The sequence below is a fragment of the Astyanax mexicanus genome, chromosome 22, assembly GCF_023375975.1.
Source record: "Astyanax mexicanus isolate ESR-SI-001 chromosome 22, AstMex3_surface, whole genome shotgun sequence".
In the NCBI taxonomy this organism is placed as follows: domain Eukaryota; kingdom Metazoa; phylum Chordata; class Actinopteri; order Characiformes; family Acestrorhamphidae; genus Astyanax; species Astyanax mexicanus.
In genome coordinates this window covers 3,011,176-3,031,531 of record NC_064429.1, presented here as the reverse complement: position 1 = coordinate 3,031,531, position 20,356 = coordinate 3,011,176, and the positions used below count along the sequence as shown (strand labels likewise).

Genomic DNA, 20,356 nt, shown 5'->3' with positions numbered 1-20,356 from the left:
AGTTATAGTAATGCTTTAGTTATAGTAATACTGTAGTTATAGTAATGCTTTAGTTATAGTAATACTGTAGTTATAGTAATGCTTTAGTTATAGTAATGCTGTAGTTATAGTAATGCTTTAGTTATAGTAATGCTGTAGTTATAGTAATGCTTTAGTTATAGTAATGCTGTAGTTATAGTAGTGCTTTAGTTATAGTAATACTGTAGTTATAGTAATGCTTTAGTTATAGTAATGCTGTAGTTATAGTAATGCTTTAGTTATAGTAATACTGTAGTTATAGTAGTGCTTTAGTTATAGTAATGCTTTAGTTATAGTAATACTGTAGTTATAGTAGTGCTTTAGTTATAGTAATGCTGTAATTATAATAATGCTTTAGTTATAGTAATGCTGTAGTTATAGTAATGCTTTAGTTATAGTAATGCTGTAGTTATAGTAATACTGTAGTTATAGTAATACTGTAGTTATAGTAATGCTGTAGTTATAGTAATGCTTTAGTTATAGTAATGCTGTAGTTATAGTAATACTGTAGTTATAGTAATACTGTAGTTATAGTAATGCTGTAGTTATAGTAATGCTTTAGTTATAGTAATGCTGTAGTTATAGTAATACTGTAGTTATAGTAATGCTGTAGTTATAGTAATACTGTAGTTATAGTAATGCTGTAGTTATAGTAATGCTTTAGTTATAGTAATGCTGTAGTTATAGTAATGCTGTAGTTATAGTAATACTGTAGTTATAGTAATACTGTAGTTATAGTAATGCTTTAGTTATAGTAATGCTGTAGTTATAGTAATACTGTAGTTATAGTAATGCTTTAGTTATAGTAATGCTGTAGTTATAGTAATGCTTTAGTTATAGTAATACTGTAGTTATAGTAGTGCTTTAGTTATAGTAATGCTGTAGTTATAGTAATACTGTAGTTATAGTAGTGCTTTAGTTATAGTAATGCTGTAATTATAATAATGCTTTAGTTATAGTAATGCTGTAGTTATAGTAATACTGTAGTTATAGTAGTGCTTTAGTTATAGTAATGCTGTAATTATAGCAATGCTTTAGTTATAGTAATGCTGTAGTTATAGTAATACTGTAGTTATAGTAATACTGTAGTTATAGTAATGCTGTAGTTATAGTAATGCTTTAGTTATAGTAATGCTGTAGTTATAGTAATACTGTAGTTATAGTAATGCTGTAATTATAGCAATGCTTTAGTTATAGTAATGCTGTAGTTATAGTAATACTGTAGTTATAGTAATACTGTAGTTATAGTAATGCTGTAGTTATAGTAATGCTTTAGTTATAGTAATGCTGTAGTTATAGTAATACTGTAGTTATAGTAATGCTGTAGTTATAGTAATACTGTAGTTATAGTAATGCTGTAGTTATAGTAATGCTTTAGTTATAGTAATGCTGTAGTTATAGTAATACTGTAGTTATAGTAATGCTGTAGTTATAGTAATGCTGTAGTTATAGTAATACTGTAGTTATAGTAATGCTGTAGTTATAGTAATACTGTAGTTATAGTAATGCTGTAGTTATAGTAATGCTTTAGTTATAGTAATGCTGTAGTTATAGTAATGCTGTAGTTATAGAAGTGCTGTAGTTATAGTAATGCTGTAGTTATAGTAATGATGTAGTTACAGTAATACTGAAGTTATAATAATACTGCAGTTATAGTAATGCTGTAGTTATAGAAGTGCTGTAGTTATAGAAATACTGTAGTTCTAGTAATGCTGTAGTTCTAGTAAAGCTGTAGTTATATTTGTTGTATTTAAGGTGTAGTGCTGTAGTTATAGTAATGCTGTAGTGCTGTAGTTATAGTAATGCTGTAGTTATAGTAATGATGTAGTTATAGTAATACTGAAGTTATAATAATACTGCAGTTATAGTAATGCTGTAGTTATAGATGTGCTGTAGTTATAGAAATACTGTAGTTATAGTAATGCTGTAGTTATAGTAATGCTGTAGTTATAGTAGTGGTGTAGTTATATTTGTTGTATTTAGGGTGTAGTGATGTAGTTATAGTAATGCTGTAGTGCTGTAGTTATAGTAATACTGTAGTTTTAGTAATTCTGTAGTTATAGTAACGCTGTAGTTATAGTAATACTGTAATTTTAGTAATGCTGTAGTTATAGTAACGCTGTAGTTATAGTAATACTGTAGTTTTAGTAATTCTGTAGTTATAGTAACGCTGTAGTTATAGTAATACTGTAGTAATGCTGTAGTTATAGTAACGCTGTAGTTGGAGTAATGCTGTAGTTATAGTAATGCTGTAGTTATAGTAACGCTGTAGTTGGAGTAATGCTGTAGTTATAGTAATGCTGTAGTTATAGTAACGCTGTAGTTATAGTAATACTGTAGTTTTAGTAATGCTGTAGTTATAGTAACGCTGTAGTTGGAGTAATGCTGTAGTTATAGTAGTGCTGTAGTTATAGTAATACTGTATGTAGTTGTAGTAATGATGTAATTATAGTAATGCTGTAGTTGTAGTAGTGCTGTAGTTATAGTAACGCTGTAGTTGTAGTAACGCTGTAGTTGTAGTAATGCGTGTTTTGTCCCTCGCGCCGCCTCTTCGTTAGCTCTGACGTGGCAGCTCCCAGTCCGCTCGAGCTGTTCACTCGCAGCGGTTCCTCCAGGCCGCCACTGGCAGCAGCTCCTCCTCCTCCTCCTCCGCGAGTCCGCGGCTTCCCCACAGTTAGCCTGCGCTTCCCCGAGCAGAGCTGCGGTCTGTACCTCTGTATTTCCCGGTTAACTGCGCGCTGCAGGGGTCTGTTATCATGTTTACAGTTTCGGAACTTATGGTCCTGATGGCCGCACTCTCCGCCACGGCGTCCGGCTACTTCGTGAGCGTGGACGCGCACGCGGAGGAGTGCTTCTACGAGCGGGTCAACTCGGGCACCAAGATGGGCCTGATGTTCGAGGTGGCGGAGGGAGGCTTCCTGGACATCGACGTGGAGGTACAGTATACTTATTAGCCGCCCGGGAGAGAGCTGCGGGGCACCACACGCGCTAAAGCCGGGGTTAGAGAGGCGGTCCGGGGCGACAGTGCAGAACCGAGGGATCATTTGCTGGAGCGACACGTCGGTCCTTAAAGCGCTTTTCCGCTAGCATAGCTTATCTTAGCATAACGGTTAGCTTCACAGCTAGCCTAATGTCTGGATTAGCCTGCTAACCGAGTACGTTAGCTTGCCTGATTCTTGATCCACTGGTATGCTAGGTTAGCTAATGTAGCTAACACAGTTTGGGATTAATATATAAGTTATATGTTAGGTTAGGTTAGCTAGGTTAAAAGCTGTCAAGCTGACCGGTTGTTTTGTCAGCTGTGTAAACATAAAAATGCACTTCAGTAGTTACATAGCTTTAACAATCTTTAAAGGTTTGAGCCTACACACCTACCTAAGATAAAGTAAGCTACGCTAACTAGACATCCAGCTAGGTAGCGTTAGCTTAGCTAGCTGTGTTAACATTAGGAACATAACGTAGGTCAACTAAAAACACGAATTTATCTAGTACAGTACTGTTAAACACTCGATGTAGAATCAGTACTAATACATCAGACACTCGGAAAAGAGTTAAAATACCCTATAACGTTTAACAATTTAACTATATTTGAATAGTAGTCAAAGTGTTTGTAACAGCTGCTGTGTTCAGTTTAAGCTCATCTTGTCAAATTCGTTTCGTTTTTCAATGATTATTTCTTATTGTGCACATCACTGGAAAAAAAACAACATTTTTTAAGAAGTTTAGTTTAAATAGCTGTTTAAATGTGTATGACAGAACATTTTATCCTGAATGAACACCAGCGAGTTCAAACTTGTCCTTTTACTTGTTTCCACTGGAACAACTTGACCCTTTCAGACCCTGCATCAATTACAGTGGACATCATGTAGTTTCTGTCTTTAAGTGTTTTATTGCACATAATACTAATTGAGACGTGTTGTCTATCAGAATAGAACAGCCTAACCCCGCCCACCGCACTGGATAAAAAAAAAATCTGCAACTTAGACATTAGGGCATGTCAGCACAACAGAACAAATGAGGCAAAGTAATACAAGCTCACTTCACTATTTATTTGTGATTTAGGACACTTTATTATGTTTCGGATTTGAAAAATACTTAGTTTGATTTAGTTTATGTATTTTTTACATTTTTTGTGTGCATTACAGACAGAAAATAGCTTTCTTAATTTTTTATATTAATGGAACATAAGTTAGGTCTAAAAGGGTTAAAATTCCCCATCTATATAATGTACTTTTTATTAGTAGAAACTCATTTCAAATATCAAAAAGAATTTACTAGCATTACATTATAGCATATGCACAGAATAATTGTAGACAAATATGTCAGTTTTATATTCTTACTTGGAAATGTACTGTGTAAGTGAGCTGCATTACAGAGATTCTAAATGTATCCTTTTACCAATAAAGATCTGAGTTAGAACTGATTAGGATAAACAGCTGGACTGATGGACTGATTTCCAGACTGAAATCCACTCAAATCTAAATAATGATCATAAAGAACTGGATCTTTTGAGGTAGTTTGACATGTCTTGACATTTGTAAATAAATCTCATCTATGCCACCATTGGATTGAAAAGGCTCCATATGCTTCTACTCAGCACAAACTGAGAATTAATAATATGAGCGCAGTGTTATCAGATACCAATATGCACAAATTTATCACAGGTGAACTTAGCTTTTCCTTGTAGTCCAGCATTCCCAAAAAAACTATATTCTAAACGAGATTTTGTGCTCCTGTCCTGCTGTTAGTGAATGAGAGTATTTTTGGTAATATTTAATGTGATCATGTTTGTGTTTAATTTAACCCACACCAGAAACCAGCTGTAAATACGTCCAGGACCTGTTGTGATCAGATTAATATGATCACTCTTGGCTTGTTGGCCAAATTCAACAGAACTATAGTTAAACCACTTTCCTAAGTTAGTATGTGGTGCCATTGACTTTCTGGTTACAAACGTGAGAAGATGACAGCTGTTCCTTATCTGTGAAACAAGATACACAGTTATTTCCTAATAGTTTTGACTTCTCTTTCATCCAACAAAGACAGTGGATGGTAGCTGCTTGCTGACCACTGCAGAAATCACCCTGACTGACTGAAACAGTCTTCTCTTCTAAATCAGTACAATACAAATTGTTGCAGGTTTTAAATAGTTTATTCTAATATTCAGCAGCATCAGTTCTATAAGTATCCAAGCTTGTGTACTTCTGCATTAAAAAAAAAAAAACGTTGATATAAAGTAAGTCTATGTTTGATTTAATAAGTGCAAGTGCATTTTTGGGTTGGGTTTCTATGTTCTCCTCGTGTATGCATGGGTTTCTTTCTGGACACTGCTGTTTCCTACCACAGTTCAAAAACATGGAGATCAGATAAATTGGATACTCTAAATTGCCCAATTGGATTTTGGTATGTGAATGTGTGTATGACTGTATGCTAAGATAAGAAGAAAAATTAGAGCAATGGGGTTGGTGTTCTGTTTTGGTTTTAGTTGAAAGTTATTAGAATTAGAAGTTATTCAGCTATTAAATATTGTGTAGAGTATGTATTCATTAGGAATGCTAATACTGAAGAACCAAGTTAGTTTAATTCCTCCATTTGCAGACTTTCAGACAGTGTGTTCGAATCTCACTCATTCTGTTTTTGCTTATATTGCATTATATTGACTATGAAGAAATTAGTGCTGCCATGCATTCGAACAAAGTGGAAAATACACTGCTAAAAAAAAGGGAACACTAAAATTACACATCCTAGATCTATATATTACAGTTTAAAAAAAAACAACATAACATAAAAATAATCAAAATTATTATCCCATGGTGGTCTGGATTTGGAATCTTACTTACAGCCTAATCCAACTTCAGTGGAAATTCCTCAAGACAAGTTAAAATAAGGGTCAGTAGTGTGTGTGGCTCCACGTGCCTGTATGACCTCCCTACAACACCTGGACTCCTGATGGGGCGGCAGATGTTCTCCTGAGGAATCTCCTCCCAGACCTGGACTGAAGCGTCAGTAACTCCTGGACAGTCTGTGGTGCAGTGTGGTGTTGGTGGATGGAGCGAGACATGATGTTCCTGATGTGCTGGATTGGATTCAGGTCTGGGGAACGGGGTGGGGCAGTCCATAGCAACAACGCCTTCATCATGCAGGAACTGCTGACACACTCCAGCCCCATGAGCTCTAGCATTATCCTGCATCAGGAGGAACCAGCAAAAGGTCTCACAATGGGTCTGAGAGAAATGCTTGATTTCACAGAAGTGTGGTTGACTTGGAGTTGCATTGTGTTGTTTAAGTGTTCCCCTTTTTTGAGCAGTGTATATTCCAAGTTATGCTAATCTGATGAGGCATATCTTTAATGTTCCAACCCACCAAATCTATTTTGTTTTTATATCTCATTGCCAGTGAACTCTATATAACAGAAATTCATGTTTTATGATAGATTACAGGTCCAGACGGAAAGCAGATCTATAAGGGAGACAGGGAGTCCAGTGGGAAGTACTCTGTGGCTGCACATATGGACGGCACCTACAAGTTCTGCTTCAGCAATAAGATGTCCACCATGACCCCCAAGATCGTCATGTTTACCATTGATATTGGAGAGGCTCCTAAGGGTGATGGCATGGAGACAGAGGGTATGATTGGCTGCTTGTAGTGTTTTCCTCTGTAAAATAGCCCTTCTTTACTTTTTGATTAGAAATGTATAACTTCTTCCTGTGTTTAGTTTCTTAAGTTATCCAGGGCTTTACTGTGTAATCTCCATCTGCTATAAAGAAGCAACAATTTTTTATAGCAAAAATAAGAAGCCAATATTTTGCTGCTTCTGAATCTGCCCAGTAACTTACAGTAAATGTGTTCACAAACATTTTTTTCCCCAGTTTAACCAATCATAACTAAGAGATTCAAATATAGATATAAAAGGCTCATAACCCTAAACATTTTAAAAGTCGAGACCCTTAAAGCATGACTTCTGCACATAAGCCCTTATACGTGTTGTGGAATGTTGCGTCTCGCTACACTTCTGTTGTCCTTTTTCCTTACTTCCATCCTTTCGTCCTTTTCATTTCATCTTTCTCCCTCTCTTTCCCGCTTTCATCCTCCCCATCAGTTGGTGGTGGCACCTGGGATGGTAGGTTAATTAGGCTGCATGGAAAGCTTACATGAATCTGTAACTATGCATTAGTTTCCCATTAGCTGTTGTTTTGTTTGAACAAAACATTAGAACCATTTGACTGTAGAGAGTAACACACACTCACACATGCACGCCACAGTTGTGAGCTGTGAGGATTGGGTTTTTGTTTTTTGGTCATGAGTAAAGTTGTCTTGCAATACAGCTAACATGAATGGAAACGGTTTGCTACAAGAGTGGAGTTTTGCATTTTAAAACAGTTTAAAGTGCATTAACCAAAAAAGCAGACAGACGCATGTCACGCATTATGCTTCACTTTAGAAACTGGAAAGATCTTACAGATGCTCCAAAATGAAATGTTTGGCCAAAACTGAATGAAATAAAACGTTATGCAAAAGGCTGGATACAGAATGTGATTTTGTGCAGGTTTTTATTAATTTTGGAATTTAAATTAAACATTACAAATATAAATTATCATTTAAATCTATTTATTAAACTCTTAACATTTTTAATATTCCAGAATACCACTGCATGCCAAAAGAGCTCAATATATTTACCTCAGCAGTGCTATTTCAGTCATAAATGTCCCTTAGCAACACCATTCTGGTAGCAGTTCTCTTCTAGTTGTGGATTTACATAAGCAGTGCTATTAGACTTTAATTTATCTCAGTAGCGCTAATCATGAATTTAATTCCCCTAGGCTATTTTAACCATAAATTTACCTCAGCAGTGCTAATAAAGTCCCATGAGTGAAATTTATATGCAGAAAGGCTGACCTTTACTATTTTAGCCCTGCACAGCTCATATCTGATAAGTGATTAAGCTCATTATTTTATTTGATTAAAAAACACTGCAATGTGACTTAAATTAAATTAATCATTGTTCAATATTAATTATTTAGCCATTTTTGGCCAAATCATTTTGGTTGCATCCCTACTTGATTATTGGCTTATAATTGACCCCTAACATTTGTTGGTTCATGTGTTTAAATGGTGCGTTTTGTGTATTTGGTATTTACTGAGTTAGTGGACTTGTTAAACACGGTGTCTGAAATGAAAAAGGATGTAGTATTCGACCCTGTAGTTCAATACACCTCCTTGTTTTGAAGGCAAAAGAGGAATCTGAATTTAATGAGTCTTGTTTTTCCCTTTCCACATCATGTCTAGATGTGCATGCTGCTGTTGCATTAAGCATATGCTCATTAGGTGACTGTTCTGTTACAGCCCATCAAAACAAGCTGGAGGAGATGATCAACGAGCTGGCAGTTGCCATGACTGCGGTCAAGCACGAGCAGGAGTACATGGAGGTCCGCGAGAGGATACACAGAGCAAGTAAGACCCTCTCACAAATGTCTAGAGGTGCAGTGATGCCAGAATTCTTCATGTGATAATCATGCTGATTAACATTTAATAGCATCAGATGCACTAACATCGCACTGTTTCCATTTTTCACCAGTTAACGACAACACGAACAGTCGAGTAGTGTTGTGGTCGTTCTTCGAGGCCCTGGTGCTGGTGGCTATGACCCTGGGACAGATTTACTACCTGAAGAGGTTTTTCGAAGTGCGGAGAGTTGTTTAAATTGTGGTTTGTACTGTTTTGTATTCCAAAGTGTCTCATCGTTCTTTGGACTCATGGGAAGAATAAACAAGTAAAACTATTGAAAAACAGGAAGATCACCACCTCCTAGTCTGTTATTTTTGAGACTAGACGTTGCCAGGCTGGCACAGTCTGCGAATGCACTCTCCACTTCCTGTCATGGTCCTGTGTACTATTTTGTATTTGCTTAAAGGTGCACTAATTTAAGACTTTCCAATTTTACAAATGCTGTCCCTGTACTTGGTAATGCAAGTTAATCTATGACGTATGAATATTTTGAGCAGGTCTGATCACACTTCACTATTTTGTTGGTATGTAGCATTTGGAAAAGCATATGTCTGTGTTCTCAGCTGTTTACCATAATTGACAAGTTGGATCACCACTGGACTCTTAAAAGGCCGCTACAGACACCACAGGACCGTTGATGCTGATGAAACATTGTTATTAAAGGTCAAGGTCTTTAAAGTTAATCTAATGACTTAGTGTATCTTTAAATCACTGCAGTTTATTTCCTGAAGACAACATTCTCTTTAGGATAAGATTTTCCTGCTCCCATGGTTATAACAACTTTGTGATTGAGAGGGTTTTAAATTTAAATTTATTTGTATTTTTTGTAAAATCCATTTTTTTCTGCTGTTGGCTCTAAATGCAAATAAGCAAATGCAAGCTACCTTCTTGCTTTTCTGTTACTACGAGAGATTTGCGCTAATGTTACGAGAGTGCAAATAAGGGCACAATAGACAAGTTACCATGGTTTGATTTTTCACTGTAATGGTGGTGGTGTGAGCTTTTATATTGTTTTGTATATTACATTCTTCCCAATGATTTCTGTGCCGAACATGTGGCGTTATCAGGTTTGTCAAATACAGAATTGTACAGTACAAAACAGTTCTCTCATTGAAGTGTATATAATATGTCAAGCTTTGCTTCTTTCTTTTCCACTTTTTCTCATCCGAAGCCCAGTTTCCTACAATGCAGCTAGTCATTGTAGGTAATGGAAAAAACATTTTTATACTTTTTTGATTTTTTTTTTTTTTTGGGTGGTGGGGTGTTAAAATGGATCAATAATAAACTCTGCATTTGGGTAAAAGTTTGTAATGAAGTTGCTCAAATGTTAATTTGATGGGGGTCTTGACAAACTATCTTGGGCAAAACTTTTATTTTCTGTAACCAGAGTTACCTTAAACAAAATAAACAATTCCAGAGTACATAATGGAGTTTCTTAGGGCTTTATATTGGGACATTTTGAGTTGAGTTGATCTTAAGTGTCCTTGTCATGATTTATAACAAAAGTACTACATGAAAAATGTTATTGGTGCATTTCAAGCCTTTGAGGTCATGCATTAGTCTTTCCCTGTCTTAACTACTTTATATTTTTATTGAAAGAAAAGTATTTCACATACTAGTGCATCTCATAAAATAATATAACCTTATTTCAGTAATTCAGTTGACTCATATTATATAAATGTATTAAACACAGAGTGATCTATTTTAAACTGTTTATTTATTTTATTGTTGATGATTATGGCTTACAGAAATCCCAAAAAACAGTGTTTCAGAAAATTAAAAGACCAATTGGTACTTTTGGCAGTGTGGGCAGTGTGCCAAGTCCTGCTGGAAAATGAAATCTGCATCTCTATAAAAGTTGTCAGTAGCAGAGGGAAGCATGAAGTGCTGTAATATTTTGTGGGAAAACAAAACTGCACTGACTTTGGACTTGATAATAAAACACAGTGGGTCAACACCAGCAGATGACATGTCTCTCCACACCATCACTGATCATCAGTAAATTTTACATTTCATTTGTAAATCAAGGGATCAGAGTCTGGAGGAAGAGTGGAGAGACACACAGTCCAAACTGCTCGAGGTCTAGTGTGAAGTTTCCACCAATCAGTGATGGTTTGGAGAGACATGTCATCTGCTGGTGTTGATCCACTTTGTTCTATCAAGTCCAAAGTCAGTTTTAATTTTACTCGTTTTAACGTATATTTGGAAATAGCCAAAACAGAGAAACTTATCCAGAAACTGAAGTGGTCTCGAGTTCTTCCAGAGCTGTTAATCAGTTTCACATTTTTAATTGAATTACTAAAATAAAGTAACTTTTCAACTATATTCTAATTGTTTTGAGATGCACTAGTATACACAAGCACGATTAACACAAGGCCAGCAAGTTAAATGCTTTGGGTAAACTTTCTTTAACATCCTCACCAAGAAAAAAAAAAAGAAATGGAATATTTGGGTATTTTTTGTTTGCCTATTTGGGGAAATAATATAATTTAGCTTTTCCTTTAAAAGATGCTAGTTTTTAAAATGTACACCTATAGCAAATGTTTGAGAACATTTTGTTTTAAAGAACACATTAGAACACAACTTACAAATGCAAAATAAGTATATATTAAAAGTGTATGTTGTGTAAAGTTACATAATTGTATTGATCAAAACTGTTGATCGGAAACTATAATATGCTGTTAATTTCATGCTTGCCTTTAAAAATCACCCAAAACAATTCATTTATGAAGTAATTTATATATTAAAAATCATACTGTGTAAAGGCACAGTGTACTCTAATAGAGGGGGGGGGGGGGGGGGGGGGGTTCATGCTTCGTCCTGTAAATGAGATCAGCTTTTTATCCCTTATTTCAGTAAGTCAGAACAAAAATAAAGTGTTCTGCTTTACCGGTTTGTACTGATGGGTAATAATTCCCCTGGGTTAATTTGTTGGATTATTTTTAAATGGGATTTTGAGAATGAAATCAGGCATATGACGCCATGTTATGAAAACATTTTTAGTAATGCAATAAATGCAAGCTCACAATCAAAGATATGAATATTCAAACCAGTTGATCCAGTTTAAGTCCAGAAGACTGTAATGGCTGCAGGTGTAGAATTAAAGATGAGCAGGAAGGTCAGGTGGATCTTGATTTGATTGTGCGTCTCTGTAAGAGCGAGCTGAGAGCATTACAGATAGAGTTTGATGAGCTCGTCGCTAACGGCGGAGGGCGTCAGCACACCCAGGTCAGTGAACAGCAGGGTGATGAGAGAGGGAGGGGTGTAGTCGATTATGGGATGCTCCTGGTTGAGGTCCTCTGCAGTTTTCAGAGTATCTGCCTTATACTGGGGAAGAGAAAAGTTAGATATTATTAAAAATACAAAGCCAGTTTTCCAAAAAAGGATTTTAGCACAGCTACAGTCACACTGAACACTCTCCACCAGTTAAGATCTTAAAGTCTTAAACTGGAAACCCAGGCACTGATTGTGACCCTGATTTAAATAACAGTGTATCAATAAATGAAAATAAAAATATGATGTTCAGAAAGAAGAATTTGAAATAAAGAACATACCTTAAATCTGTGAGGCACATCCTGCTGATTTAGAGGGTAAAGACGCACAAATTTAAAGCTTTCTGCCACCACGTAAAAAGGCTTGTTGTGTGCCTTTGAGCATACAGCCATCTGGTAGGTACCAATCTGGAGAGAAGATTCATTAGAAAAAGATCAAATTCATTTAAAAATATATATATATTGTGATTTTAAAGAGACTGGTAATGCAACAGCTGGCTTATTTATATAGTGACGTGAACACAATGTTGATACTTTCAAGTTCAGAACTTAGCCAGATAGAGATAGAGTAAAAAAGTTTCATTCTGTTTGCCAGGCACATCACACTTCAAAATAAAATGTGTCTCCCTCCCAAAAATCATTCTATCTGCAAATATACAGAAATTAAATTAAAAATTCTTAAATACTACTAAAAAAATTACAATTAAGAATAGAAGTTGAAGTATAACATTAAAATAAAGTTAACAGACTTCATAGTAAGTCTGTGAATCCTGTATTTAGTATGTAGTTGCAAGAAAAAAGTATGTGAACCCTTTGGGATTATACTTGGATTTCTTCATAAATTGGTCATTAAATGTGTTCTTCATCTAAATCACAACAATAGACAAACACAGCCTGCTTAAACTAATACCACACAAAAAAGTAAACAAATATGTTTGCATGGTTTTATTAAACACAACATGTTAACATTTACAGTGTCCAAACCTAGACACTTCCATCAGACTGCTAGGTGAATCAGTGTGTTTCTTCACTCGTTTCTTCACGTAACTCCTGAGTTCAATGTATGTGTGCTTTACACCATCTGATGCATGACTGGTGTCTGTGTGCTTGGTGATGTAAGGCCTGAATGCAGCTGCTAGGCTATGGAAACCCACGCTGATGTTTGAAAATCTGCACTCAGACACCATGCTCTGTAACTTCACAGGGTGTTATGGTTCTTACACACTTCCACTTTTCCACTTAGTAAACTATCTAGAACAAAGAAATGTCACTAGCTGATATGTTGCAGCGATGATGACCTATTACACTAACATGTTAAAATTCAGTGTTCTCATTAGTTCCACTTATTCTTTAGCTAGTGTACAGGTACACTGCATGTAAATGGCTTCATATTATTGATACACCTACACTGAGTGATTGTAAGGTGTGTTCTATTTACTTATACATCTGGTGCATAACTGTATATAAGCATCAGCACAGTGTGTGTGTGTGTGTGTGTGTGTGTTCAGCAACAGGCCTTACCTTGTTAATGATGCCTCCACTCTCTACCACCCCCTCAGCACCAACTATTACCATGTCTACCTTCTCCATGATGTATCTGAAAAACATTTACAAGCCTTTACAGCAATATTCAATTTAACAATATCTGCACAAGACTATAAATACTGCATTATAAATTTATCAAAATCCTCTTTCAGTATATAAGACCCAATGCCAATTAAGGCACTTATCATACCGTATTTTTCGCACTATAAGGTACACTTAATTTTGTTTAATTTTGCCTTATGCATCTTGTGTATGAATTCTACCAGTCAGGTTGTAAGAAGCAGTAAATCCCCTCCACTGAAGTACAGTGTTATACAGGAGTTTCAGTGAAGTTTTTCTCCATTAGCCGCTAACCTTGCTAAGCCCTAGCTCTTCCACAGTCCAGAGGTGAGTATTATCGGCCTGTAGCCTGCTGCTAACCCTGGCTAGCACTGCTGGAGCAGCAATAGCCTCTAAATGCAGTGCTAGCTCTTTTGCCGTTCAGAGATGAGTATATTGGACTGTGGTCTGTGTGTATATCATGTTAAAACAAGGTATGTGTGACAAACACTAGCAGATTGCACTCTGGCTTACCGAAGCGCAATCTGCTAGCGTACTTTAATTACCTAAATTAACAGTAATAACCCCCCCTCAACTACCATTCAGTGGCGAGACCTACTGAATTAGAAGAAAAAAAATGACAACACCCCTGTTCCTTGCTAGTGTTGCATAATGCACCTTATAACCTGGTGCACCTTGTGTATGAAAATAGACCAAAAAATAGACATTTATTGACAGTACGCCTTATAATCTGGTGCGCCTTACAGTGCAAAAAAATACGGTACACAATTAAACCCCAGAATAAAGCAGTTTTTAAATGAGTTATTATAGTGGAAAATTAGAATTAGAAGTGGCCATCTTACCCGACTGCTGCATCAAGCACTATTGTAACAGGAATATTAAGTTTTCTCAGTTTGTCTGCCATGTGTTTTCTAAAGACACAAAAGAAAACAGAACAGAGAGCTGCATGAGGAGTTAAAAATGCCTTCTTAACACTGAATACGGCAAACAACTCAATACTTTAAATGTTTAAGAACATGATCAGTGTTTTACTCGAGTAAACAATGAATGCTGACAGTGAATTTTACCTAAATAACCTCTTAGGAAAGCAGCTGAAAGAGGGAGCGCAGTGCATCCCAAATTTAACATTTTAATAGAAGATTATAGTCATTATGGCTTTTAGAAATAAGTGTTTTGGGGAGGGGGTTTGTGCACTGTAGGATCCTGTGGTGTGGTCTAAGCTTTTGTCCTTAACAGCTTTTTTCCCCTTACATTACTTTTACACTGTAAATAGTTTTAAACTAATACAAATTTTATATTATTCCAACATCTCAGACTAATATTAATACACAAGGTTTATTCTTACCCAGCAGAGTCCGGTTGGGATTCAGTGACGTAGACAGTAAAACGCTTCTTATCAGCCGCTGCACTTTCCAGAACTTTCAGTACAACCCTGGACGAGGAGTGAGTGAGGATTTTCTGAAGAAAGAGGGGAATCAGGTTAAATATAATCAATAACTTAGCCAATATGTAGCTGACCATCCAAAGCATGCTTAGCTTCATAATTATCAGAGTAACAAGGACTAACAGTCTTTTACCACTTCTTGAAATCTGAAGAAGCAAAATTTGGACTACAAACATGTAATCAACAGCAGTATTTTGTTAAAGGTTAAGGCACCTGTTAAAATTACAGTTTTAACACTCCTAGATGTAGATTTTTTTTATTGATGCTCCGTGAATCACTAAAATTAGAACAAATACAAATAACATTAATACAAAAATCCTCAATGTAAAGGCATGCACAGTGTGGAGTACAGTTTTACTGCTGCTGTAGTCTTTCACACCGCTTTATCAAGTAATACACAATTGTAAGTTCTGTTCCAATGCCAATCAAACAGATACTGCTTTAGGTTTTCCTCCATATTGAGATAAATAGCAATCATTTTTGGAACAATTTGCCGTCCACTAAAAACAGGTGACAGGCATTGTTTTACCTCACTGTGTTTATTAAAACATCTCCCAGGCTCTAATCATGGGGTCTAGTATTATTTATAGTTATCTTTATTTTGGCAGCTGGTTTGCTAAATCAGAGAATAATAATGGTAAATCAGGTGAGCTGCTGATGGAACTGAACTGGAGCGCTGGCCAGGGGCACCCAGAAGAAATATACTCTTCAGAATAGCTCAAGATAAATTCTTGTAGTTTTGTTCAGCATTTCTGTTTATTTGCATCTATTCTAAAAATAGGGTGGCTTCTCAGGCAAACACTCTCTTAATGCTGAGATACACAGTTTATACATAATATGCTTTTTAATGAAAGCAGGTTTAAAGTGTTGAGATACGTACAGCCCCGTCTTTAATGAAGGTGTGGCAGAGTTTGGCCACTTTGCCTCTGGACAAAGAAATTTTCTTCAGAAAGAGTTCACCTCTCTCTATCATCATATTCCTGCACTGAGAAAGATCCTAAAAGAGGAAAAAAGTAATGTGAGTAATGCATTATAACATTGAGAAATGGAAAGATAAAATGTCTGACTATTAAGGTTTTATATGTTATACAAACATTACCACACCGTATAATTCAGATTGCACTTACTGCACGATAAATGCTTCATTCAGCATTTTATATGTTTGTATGTTTGTGTTATAATTAGTGCTGTCATCATTGAAGTGTTAACACACGCGAATAATTTGGAAGAAGGAGCACCTCAACTCATAATCTGCCACACCCCGCCCCCGAGCTGCTGGTCAACCTGCCGTGCTGCATCACGGACTGCACGCTGCTGCTGCTGGGCGTGCTGCGGGCACAGGGGCGTGCTGCGGGCACAGAGGCGTGCTGCGGGCACAGGGGCGTGCTGCGGGCACAGGGGCGTGCTGCGGGCACAGGGGCGTGCTGCGGGCACAGAGGCGTGCTGCGGGCACAGGGGCGTGCTGCGGGCACAGGGGCGTGCTGCGGGCACAGGGGCGTGCTGCGGGCACAGAGGCGTGCTGCGGGCACAGGGGCGTGCTGCGGGCACAGAGGCGTGCTGCGGGCACAGAGGCGTGCTGCGGGCACAGGGGCGTGCTGCGGGCACAGAGGCGTGCAGACAACCTCGGACTTGCTCTCCGTAGCGGGGATCAGCCTCGAGCACCCCCGAGCGGTCACGAAACCCTTACAGGGCAGCGATGAGTGGAGGAAGCATGCAACCACGTGTATCCTGTTCACATGGGCTGTGCCCGCAGCATCAGGGCTGTGTGTGCATTACGCACAGGACTCGGAAACTCAGAAATTCTTACAACCAGCCTGAGATATTTACAATAAAGTAAAAATAAATCCTTTATCCAATTTATCATGCATTTTTTATTCCTCTGACTAGTGTACTAGTCTTACATTCATTCTTTTATTTGTATTTAAACATTCACTATAAAACTTGCGTACTAAGAAGAAATTGTTGTGATTAATCTAATGAAATGTTTTAATCGATTGACAGTTATGCAATGTTTTTCAATGACAATATAATACACAACATAATCCCACTCTTTTTCTGGACACCTGCTTTTTGCTTTCTGACTGGTGTTTTGATGGAGGTTTCAGTGCTTCACAGCTCAAAGCTTGGGGGTTTTATAGCCCTTAAGCTCATGCCTGCATGGTGCATTTTCATATCTGTGTCAGCTATGGGTGCATCTTACAACAGCTAAAGTAATTCATTAAAGGGTGTCCACAAACATTTGAACATGCAGTGTATGTAATCTTCAAAGTTGTTTGAAAATAAAGTGTGTTTTTATGGGACTAACGGGATTCTCCAGTGAGGTAAGACTGATGAATCGTAAGAAGAGTTCTCCTCCAGAGGAAACAGCCACTGAAGAATCAGCCTCCTGAAGACGGCCGATGGCTTTGGTCAGGTTCTCTCTCAGGCCCAGGATGGTCTCACCTGTAAAACAGCAAATCATCCAGATAAATATTATTTCCCAAAATTAATACAATTTATTGCATCATACAATGAATCAAAGACAGCAGAGGCAAACAGACCTACTTGCAAGATGCAACTATAATCAGAGTCAAGTTAGTTAGATATTTGAGCAAATAAACGTTTAGGTCTATGTTAGATCTTTGGTGACACAAAAAATTAATCCTTGAAACATTTGTCTTTCAGTTTCAATCTTTCAGCCAGAACTCGATAATGTAATTATTGTAACTTACTCTGATCTCGCTTCAGGAACTCCAGAAGTGAACGTATGGCAGCTACAGCAGAGGCCACATCAGGATCCTGGCTCATCTGCGTCCTAAAATACTCCACCAACTCTGCAGTCAAAAATCACCAGAGGAGCAATATGTTTAAAATCAACCCTCACTTATAATTAAATGCCATGTCTAAAATAATGAACACAATACTTCTCAAATTAAAAGCACGTGGAATAGGCTCAATTCCTTTTCATGTAGGTCACCAGTGTATACACTAGCACATATTTGAGCAGACAACAACCAACCACAGCACACTTTATGAACACAATAGCACACAAATCAATTTTATTTTGAGTTCTAAGCAGAAACTTTTTTCCGAAAATAAGTTAATAGGACTCAGGCTTGAACGTGCTCCTGGTGTAGTTACCCTTAGATGCATGTTGCCCACTCGAAAAGACTTGAGCATTGCTACTGGACTTGTGGTCCATGAGCAGGTTAGTGGAGAACAGAGTAGAGAGTAGAGTGAAGAGTGCCACTAGACTGAGCAGGACACTCTCTAGACCAGCTTGACCTATTCTGCTCACCTATTTCACCTCCCTCCTGCCGTACAGTCCAGGGGAGCCAACAGGTGTGAAACTACAACAAGACCAGCAAGAAAGACCACACCTAGCACTCACACCCAGCCCATTCCCATATTTTAAAACACAAACTTCAGAGCAAGCTCTTCTCAGGGGTCGTCAGGTAGGCACCTTCCTTCATCAGTGTTTGCCGTCCCAGACCCACCCCCACCCCCCTCCAAGCTTGCTGTTGAAGCACCTTCAAACACATTCCCTTTCCTACCTAACCTCAGCCCTTCTGAACCACAACCATTAACTAGATCTTTCAGCTACCTCTGACAACTCCTCCACAACTGTCCTCAGCACACAACCTCTAATTATGAACTCAGACAGCAGTCTTGTTGCAGAATTTGCCACAAAACCATTAGCACCTACCTCCACCGGTCTAATGCTTGCCACCTACGCTCTCTTACCTCAGCCACCAATTCTGCATTCTTTAACCTTTTCCTTTCATAAGCTCCATCTACCTCATCTTCAAACGGAACAGTCAGCTCTATAAAATACACTACCCGCTTACTTTCACTTTACTTTGCCTTAAGGTACTGGAGATTCCTCAAGGAATCTGCAGCTTACTACCTACATCCACTAACAACTTCCAATCTCGTGCATCAGCCCATTTACCAGCAGTTTTCAAGCACTGTGCTCTTTCTCCACTATGCTGCTCCCCACTCACAAACATAATTACCCTACTGCAACCAACCTCCAACATGTTATTAACTTCTAACCGCTTCTTATCAAGTTCACCCGCAAAAGATATACCTGATTATGCCTCCATGTGTATCGCCCCTGAAACAGGCTCACCTTACATGCCGACAAAATGTGCTTCAGCGTGCCACTTCCTGCACGAAACTTATAACTTGGATCCTCACCCACCCACTGAGCAAGGTTTTGTGGCATTGGCAAAACATCATATGTAGCTCCCAAAAGAAACTTCTCGCATAACTCTCGCCAGGTGATTCTCCGCTTCTCTACACTTTCCCATCTCATCCACTGCCCCTGTTTACTCATTTTGCACTTCTTGCTTCTCGAGGATTCCACTTTCTCCCTGACCTAGTCACTGCTGCCATTGCTTTAAACTGCCCGTCTTTTGACCCTAAAAACTGCATCTCACATCCTACCTTAGCACATTTGAACTCCTCAACCAAGCTCGTCAATGGCAGTTCCAGCACTCCTCTCCCACACCACGCCATTACTGAGGCAACACGACAACCCCATGTCCTTATAGCCTTGTTCATAACCCTTTCTAACCTCTCAACCTCAGAAATCGGAATATCATAAACTGCCAGTGGCCACCTTAGACGAGGCAACAAACCAAACTACATACACTACAATTTTAATTTATTAATGACCTCCACCATTTTCTTCCTTAATTCCACAACCTGCTCTTTATCATAACATATTCTGACCAAGGGTACTCAAACTTTTTATGCTACTTTTCATGTATGTAAAAACATATGGCTAAATTGGGCTAAAATAAGACACACTCTTACCTAAAAGTTTATATGTACTTATACAAATATTACATATATTTTTTTTAATAATTCCAATTTACTGGTTTTCAACTGGTGTGTATCAGTTTTACTCAGTTTTTTTCTCACATGTAGCTAGTGCCTTTTACTACAAAATGATACCTTCTTTGTGCACTTCTAATAAGAGTTAGCTAGCTGGCTATTGATAACTCTGGGCTTACAGCTACCTATAGGTACCTAACTGAATCATTCCCCTCTGAAAACTTCCACCACTGAATGTGTTGCTCAACACTTTTTAACGTAAAAGAAAATACACAATGTCCCTTCAGGGGCTCCGTAGGTGTGTGTGTCAGTTTAATCAGTTTTTTTTTCTTCACATGTAGCTTAAGTAGATTAAACGTTATTTTTTGTGTCAGAACTCAGAAACACAGTAATGAACAGGTTGACATTTGATCACTGTGGATGAAAACAAAACAAAAATCACAAGTCAACGACAGAGAAGCAGAACAGAACATACCCCCTTCATCCATCCCGCAAAGTCCACTCCTCTGGTGTGAAGATGAAAATGTGGTAAAGAGCAGGATCAGGGTCAGGGTTCAGTGATCAGACCTGTAACCTGCCCTGGGTTCAACACCAGTTCCACAGCAGGTCCACAGCACGCTGCTGATGCTGACGCAACGCCCGGCAGTCCCCGCGCTCTGGAGCAGCGGCTTCACTACAGCGCACAGATCAG

General features: G+C 37.9%; 2 protein-coding genes across 3 annotated transcripts; one reads left to right on the top strand and one right to left on the bottom strand.

The window, feature by feature from the left end:
* Window positions 1–2,594: 2,594 nt before the first annotated feature.
* Window positions 2,595–9,829, top strand: LOC103022411 (transmembrane emp24 domain-containing protein 2). Of its 2 annotated transcripts, XM_007238265.4 has the most exons (5): window positions 2,595–2,954; window positions 6,452–6,644; window positions 7,118–7,138; window positions 8,362–8,469; window positions 8,594–9,829. In XM_007238265.4, the coding sequence occupies exons 1-5, from the start codon at window positions 2,775–2,777 to the stop codon at window positions 8,716–8,718; spliced, it is 627 nt and encodes a 208-aa protein (XP_007238327.1). In that variant the 5' UTR covers window positions 2,595–2,774; the 3' UTR covers window positions 8,719–9,829. The 2 variants fall into 2 exon arrangements, with proteins under 2 accessions (XP_007238327.1, XP_007238328.1); XM_007238266.4 differs by lacking the exon at window positions 7,118–7,138 and having other exon boundaries at window positions 2,599–2,954.
* Window positions 9,830–9,949: 120 nt separating this feature from the next.
* eif2b1 (eukaryotic translation initiation factor 2B, subunit 1 alpha) lies at window positions 9,950–20,278 on the bottom strand. The gene is made up of 9 exons (XM_007238261.4): window positions 20,141–20,278; window positions 17,556–17,657; window positions 17,150–17,286; window positions 15,725–15,841; window positions 14,746–14,858; window positions 14,243–14,311; window positions 13,317–13,392; window positions 12,078–12,203; window positions 9,950–11,850 (listed from the first exon to the last, which is right to left on the bottom strand). Exons 1-9 carry the CDS (start codon window positions 20,151–20,153, stop codon window positions 11,695–11,697), a joined length of 909 nt encoding a protein of 302 aa, XP_007238323.1. The 5' UTR covers window positions 20,154–20,278; the 3' UTR covers window positions 9,950–11,694.
* Window positions 20,279–20,356: the final 78 nt, after the last annotated feature.